Here is a 7,176-nt window from a genome sequence, read left to right as displayed (position 1 = left end):
ATGACTTGGTATTTATGGGTCCTGCAACAACATGATTAATGTACTGAACTAATGACAATTAAGTATTAAAGTATAAAGTAAAAGAGTTTTATTTGATTGTGGTCACCATGGGTGTTCTTACAGTCCTATGGGTTCCTCCATTATTAACTGCTAATTGAGCACCTCCAGGATTTATCTCATGACATCATAACTACAGTCTGCATCTCTGATTCATTCCATTTCACAAATGAAATCCTGTACAATATCTTGGAAATGATAAATTGGGATTCTAAACATAGCAGATTTATCCGTAAAAATGATTTTTGGATAAATTCAAATTTTGCAGCGGGAAAGAAAAACAGTAATATAAGTAAGCAGTCAGTAATCAAAACATGCCCCTGCAAATTAAACATATCTCCAAAACTCTACATCTAAGATATAGCTACTCCACAGCAGATCAGTGCCACTCTTTGAAATGCAGGAGGGAGGTGCGATAAACCACTCGGCTTCGAGCACTTATCGCGATGTGTAATCCCATTAGACAAGTCCTTTCATCATCATCTCAGGAGAGCTCTTAGAGGAGCTGAAAGGGGAGACACGCTGCTCTGGCCACAGCGTCATTCAATAAAGTGAGAGATAGAGGATTGGGCATGAAAAACATAAAAGTTGATAAATGATCATTGATTGCAGATCCAATTTAGGTATACAACACTGAATGCAAAGATGTAGAGCACATGGAATTCAATCAGTTTTGAGTCCACATTTGTGCTATCTGCTTCTAAGATCAATCTATGGAATGGCTTCATGTTAATAAAATGGTGGCAGTGGGAGCAGGTGAATGAGGGTGTTTTAATTGATGTGAATCTGCAACAGGAGCAGTCCTCCACAATCGTATTTGTGAGTCCAGATTTCTAGTTTTCTGTGTTTTCTAGGCACCCGTTTGAGGCTCTGCTGTGTACTGTTTTTCAGCAGTGACTGAGTAAATATGATGTTTACTAGGGGAAAAAACTCTCAGCTAGCCAAAATGGTGTGGGGGAGGGGTAATGATTGAGATTTTAGGAATTGCTGAATATGAAAACCTCTGATTCCCAAAGGCAAACTACTGTGATTACAGGGTATTATTGGCAAGCTCACCACCAAATAATTTCTAAACCCAAGTTTCTCCACATTGTAATAAAAAAATTACAGGTTACAGACAATAATATATGCAATAATCAGGACAAAATAAATATAATCCATCCAAATTACAGGCCTACCCAATCACAACTGTCGTAGCAAAGCCAGTGGCAAAATCAGTTACCTTGGTAGTTTAACCTCAGCCCACTCAGTAACACCAAAATCAGCACTTCATCCTAATAAATGTACATATGAATCTAACCATTTTGTGCTTAAATCATTAGAATCAGCTGTTTGACTTGCCAGTGAAACGAACCATTGTGAGATTTAGTTGGATTGGCCGGCTCCTCTGCGGCAGGGACAGACTGCTGATTCGTACTTTTTTACGCAGCTCAGCTCAGGGTGACCTCTACCGTCCAGAGCCCCTCAGGACCAACTGCAGAAGAGACAATGCTGCAGCAGAAGGGGGGCATAGAGCATACACAAAGTACAGGGGTCAATAGGAAAATCTTCCTGTAGTCACCATTACCCTTCCCTGTTAGGATCCGTTTTCTTATCTAATCAGTACACAGTCAGAGAGCTGGGACCAAGACCGCCAGTGTGGTAATCTCTTTCATGCATAGTCGGCAGTTTTCCAAAATCTCATTAGAAAGTTCGCTGTCAACCTGCATGTCAAAATCAACATATTGCCAAAGAGGCCTGCAACTCTATTTCATGCACTGCAAAAAGTATCTGTCAGAATGACCTATTTGATACAGTACTAACCCTGTTTTTTCCAAATCATTATAGTTACAAATAATGTTAAATAAAATATACTGATGTTTGCAGCTCAATGTATACCAGGGTTATAAGACATCAAAAACATGGGGAATTTAACTCACTACCCCTTTCCATTGTTTTCTATTCAAAAAGGGCCACAGGTGTTTACAACTTTTGCAAAAGCTATATGTTAAGTGACTGCCCTGTGTCATAAGCACAGATACTTTGACCTGCACAATGTATTTATCAGAACTGTGGGATGCATTTTCTACTAAAAAATATGCCGAGGATGATGTAGTGTATGTATGTAATATTATAATCAGTACAGTATTTGAAGCCCAGCAAACACACTGTTATTACATGTGAAGAAGAGCAGTTGGGGTGTTGAATTTGAGACGTTACCTTAGCTCATACATGATGTCTGTGGAGACATAGAGGTTGATCAGCTAACACGGATGTTTTCTTTCATTTTCTTTCATTCTGAAACAGGCAAGTCCACAAGTTTAATGGACAGGTCGGGAGTGGACCTGCACATGATGAGGCGTGCTGTGAAGTTATGGTGAAATGTTTACTCCATCTACTGGTCAAGGAGGGAATAGAGGGAACACACAGAGGCAGACTGTCACTCCCTGATGGTTGGCATTTTTTCTAACCAACACAGCCTCTCTACAGCCAAATATTGCGGATCAGAATCGTATATCACTTTCATAACACTATAATATCTTAGTTTATAAAGTGCTGTCCAAGAATAGTAAAAGCTACTTTTCAGGAGCTTGATAAGATACTGAATTATCAAAGCTAGACATTTAGAAACTGTTCACTGTTCTGTATTATTTTTATGACACAGCAATATTATAGTATATCCTTCATTGCTGCCTATATTCGTGAAGTCCTAACAGAGAGCTAATTTCCTTGTTAAGATATTAACGGCCACACACTGTAAATTCCTACTGTTCTGCCCAGTGACATTTTGACAAAGGCATGAACTTTAGCTATAAAGCTCGACAAATTTCTCCTCCACCTATGAACAGAACATTCCGTTACCCTCCAGTTACACTAAATCAGGACACAATGGCCACACATACTATTTCTCGGTGTTATGTTTGCTGGTTATTTTGGACAGGTTTTGCAGCAGAGCCAACAATTAAAGGAAGTTCAAGCTTTAGACGGGCCATTTTCTCTCTCCTTCTTGAGAGAAGGCTGAAAGTATTCAACATCTTAACATAATACACTCACAAAGAATTTGTCTGAAAATCAAATTGTTTTCTGTCTCACTGAATGGGTTTCATAGGTTGACTTGACCAATTTTGAGGCTGTCATTAACGTGAATGATGGTATTTGATAACTGCTGGAGTAAAATCCAAAGCTGATGGGGCGAATAGGCTGGTCTACATTAGATACATACCAATAAGACTACTCGCATCCTTCCTTCTGACTGTACTGATGATCTTGCAGACTTGGCATGGAGTAGATTAAAACGGTGCTGAGTATGGGATCAAGAAAGAATAACGGCTGTATCCTGATCTGTCATGGATGGGAAAAAGAAAAACAAAAAAACTCAAAGTAAAAAAATGTTGGTGCTTTGAAAGAGCATCTGGGCTGCTTTTGTATCTTATCAAACTACAATGTTTTTACTGGATCTGTCCAACTGAGAAAGGACCAGATGTCCAATGCAGGCACTAGTGACCTGGCAGACACTGTGGAAAGACTGAGCTTACTAACAAAGATGCTGCACATCAGAGCAGGCAGATATCCACATACTCACTCTAAACTGCTCCAGAGTAGCATAATATTTTTGCATCATTACAACTGAGTATTAGGAGCACTTACAGTATTGCCACCAACAATTCCAGCTGTGGTTTTGCCCTTAACACCCATTTCAGACCCAGGACTGTAACTGCTGGTGCAGCTAATGGCAAAACTGTCGCCTGTGGTCTCTGTGGTGGAAGGAAAAAATATGAGAGAGATCAAAATATTTATCATTTCAAAAGGAACGAAAATATTGGTGACTGTGGTGGACTTTCCAGTGGTGAAAGTTGAAGAACTGAGTCTTGCGGTGCTTGGGTGATACTGTTTTACATTAATCAACCTGAAGGAAATGATGGGAGAGGAAGTGATTATAGCAACACCCCGTCTCCCCACCTCCAGGATCTCTGTCCTGAATAGATAAGCCACTCCTGTTGCTAATTTCAAGCAGAAAAGCAGGAAATGTGACAGTGTAGTTTTCCGCTTCCATAAACAAGACGACTGCCAGAGTTAGCCGCCAGTCCTGTGTGCCTCTGGGCTGAGTCTCCCTCTGAGGGAGACAGACATACTGACAGAGAAAGTGAGCAAGGGACGAAAGAGGGAGAAAGTGAGTGAACAGGAAAGAGGGCAGGCAGAAAGACAGGAAAACCCATCAGAAAGTGAAGAAAGACGGGACAAGAACTGACAGAAGAAGAAGAGGAGAAGGGAGAGGAAGAGAAATTAAAAGAAAGACTGAGTTCAGTCTCTCTTCTTCTCCTCCAACAGTACAGATAAAGTCATGGCTGAGAACAACACAAATCTCTTTCTGGAAATACTTCAGTCTTTCGATGCTGGTAAGTTTTTTCTAATTTCCCTTCTCTTCTAGCTGGTCTTTTTCATGTGGTCTCTCTGATTGGCACCGTTGTTCTCTCAGGAATTTAAGCTTTAATCACCCCTGGAATAGATATAATATGTGGGCCTGGTTCCTTTTGAGGATTACTTCAAAAGGAACTTATCAAACAAATTAGAATACTCAAAGAAACCTATTTTGGTTTCTAAGAACACTCAGTATAAATCTATACGGTACTATTATGTTTTCTTAGTGTGTTTTTTTTTTTCTTTCCTCAGTTTTCCCAAATGTCATTTCCAGATGACTTTTGACCAGTGTCTACTTTCCCCTTTCCCCATAGAAAAAAACTGCTGTGGAAAGATGGGCTGGTAGCGAAATATGTGCAGTCTTTTTAACATTTAACTGTATTGAAAGGAAATTGATTTATTTTCCCTGGCAGAAGCCCAACAGGATTTGTCTTAACTGCTGCATTCTCTGTCTTCTCTCAAGCACGCTTATGTTGGCAATACTACTTCCAAGGCAAGAAGCAATGAACAAAAGTCAGTGCCTTTCTTTGTGGGAAAGAAAGGCAATCAGTTTGTTGTTCCCAAAAGACTTGCTCTGGTAAACATGAAAGACGAAAGCCTGTTATTATTTTGTCAAGATGCACATCTTGTAAGACACTGCTGGCAATCCTCCATTTGTTACAAACAGATGGTTTTTGTAATCTTGGTAAGGCCATAGATTCTAATTAAAATTCCTTCCATACCCAGGGGATGATAAAAAAAAAAAAACACTGTTTAAGGGTAAAGTGCATTTGGATGTATTGCCTGTACATAACTATTTTTAAACTCTTGTCTCTCAGAATGATCCTGATAAGTAAAAAATTAATGGGGTAGAAGAGTTGAAAAGTAAATCATGTAGAAACCAAGGCTTTGGAAGATGTTTGTGAAGTATCAATGAAAAATACATACTGCAGCACAAGCATAAAATATCCTTTTTGGTATTTGTTTCTCTCTTCACAGTCCCTCTGATCATAGCTTTTTTTGTGTCCATGGCGGTGGGTTTGGTCTTGGGGGCCCTGGTTTATGTGATCTTGACCTGGATGTCCCGACGCAGAGCAGGCTCTGCCAGCATCACCCGCCGCCCACCTCGTCAATCACGCACCACCTCTCGCAACCGCCCGGGCTTCAACCGCAACAGCAGCTATGACCGGCGCAGTAACAACAGTTTGGTCAGCGCTGCTTTCAGCTTCCACCGCCAGACATCCTCCCCAGATCACCTCGACCCACTGGGGCACAAATCCAGCTTCAGGGCCTCCACCTTCCACCCTCTTCTCCAGTGCAGCCAAATCGCGAGGGAGGCAGAGGAGGGAAGCCAGACCACGCTGCCTCGTACACCCACTCTGACGACAACAACTGGATCAGCTCAAACTGCAGCCCAGCCAGATGCTACCCCACCCAGACCCGAGTCATTTTGGGGGAACAACGGCCTGAGGGGTTACCATGCCACACAGACCCCACCTCCAGCTTATGAGAGTATTATTAGAGCTTATCAGGAAACATGCACCTGAGAGGAGCGAGAGCACCAAGCTGACACTAACTGAATGAGCCCAGAGTTGTAAATGGATTTACAATTGATATTGGACTAATGCTGTATTGATTTATATGAACAGGTGGAGCTTGGTGGAGTGAACAAGGAAGTCAAGGTCAATTGTGAGTCCTGCTCAGCACAATAGCACTCTGAAACTACAATAAATTTTGTTTGTCTTTTGGTTAGTTCATATTTATCTGGTGTTGACAAAAGCATACTTGCCTTTCATCATTCAATACTGATGTAAAATATTTTAAAACTGTCATTTGACACTTTCAGCACTGTGGCAATGGCTGCTTACTGTAGGAACCAAACTCATCGCTCTCAAAAATTAGCAGTCTGTATTTAATGTTGATTGACGTAAGCTTGCACAGAATCTTTGTTTAGTTTAGCAAAAATCTGAAAATACATAATGTTGGCTGGGCATTCATGATGCGAGACTTCTGCTTTGTCCCTGCTGATTGTCTAATAACTATGCAAAAGAGACAAGAATTTGTGTATGTGCACCCCAAAAGGAAGACGAGTGCTTGTGTGTTAACCTTTAATAAATAATTTGTAGATGCGTCTTTGAAGTATCTATGCAAAACCTAGTGGAGACAGCTTTAAACTAATTTGATGTTTTAATTGCTGCCTCAAACGTTTTTTTTTTTTACAGAGCTGTATGGGGGTTTGTGTGGCATTCAAAGTAATTTAGTGTGTGTGTGTGTGTGTGTGTTGCCGTGTACAGTATGTGTGAGCATAAGGGGGAGTGACAGAAAGAGGGCATTAGGTGCAAGAAGTTTTTGTATGTTATGTATGTTTAAATGTGATTTACTGAACTCCGCTCATAAGTTAATGCAATAAAAGCAGGAATCAAACACACAACAACTGAGTTTTCCATACAAAGCTTGGAGGGTGTTCTCTAGCACAAACAAAGCAGTGCCCTTATCTTTTATATTGCAACAAATGGGCATAATAACATCAACACCTGAAAAGAACACCGCAAACCAATACAGCAGTCGTCCAAAGAAATACTACCTCAGAGAAGTTTCTTAAGATCCATTTTTGTTCACTGTGTTAGACGAATGTTGATCGAATTTTGATACTGTAGTGCAATTTTGCATTGTGATGTTTTCAATTAGTGGACATAATAAAGGAAATACCTTATAAAGGGAATACCGAAGCAACTGAAATCT

General features: G+C 40.5%; 1 protein-coding gene across 1 annotated transcript; it reads left to right on the top strand.

The window, feature by feature from the left end:
• The first annotated feature begins 4,068 nt into the window (after nucleotides 1-4,068).
• Nucleotides 4,069-7,088, top strand: myct1a (myc target 1a). The gene is made up of 2 exons (XM_040124664.1): nucleotides 4,069-4,433; nucleotides 5,434-7,088. Exons 1-2 carry the CDS (start codon nucleotides 4,379-4,381, stop codon nucleotides 5,979-5,981), a joined length of 603 nt encoding a protein of 200 aa, XP_039980598.1. The 5' UTR covers nucleotides 4,069-4,378; the 3' UTR covers nucleotides 5,982-7,088.
• Nucleotides 7,089-7,176: the final 88 nt, after the last annotated feature.

The sequence above is a fragment of the Xiphias gladius genome, chromosome 4 (genome assembly GCF_016859285.1).
Source record: "Xiphias gladius isolate SHS-SW01 ecotype Sanya breed wild chromosome 4, ASM1685928v1, whole genome shotgun sequence".
Classification (NCBI taxonomy): Eukaryota; Metazoa; Chordata; class Actinopteri; order Istiophoriformes; family Xiphiidae; genus Xiphias; species Xiphias gladius.
This window is presented reverse-complemented; position numbering and strand designations above follow the sequence as displayed.

Excerpts from the sequence above, each read along its gene's own strand:
- myct1a (XM_040124664.1), top strand. The coding sequence starts at position 4,379 with ATGGCTGAGAACAACACAAATCTCTTTCTGGAAATACTTCAGTCTTTC. Across the intron at positions 4,434-5,433 it reads ACTTCAGTCTTTCGATGCTG|TCCCTCTGATCATAGCTTTT; the intron begins GTAAGTTTTTTC and ends CTCTCTTCACAG.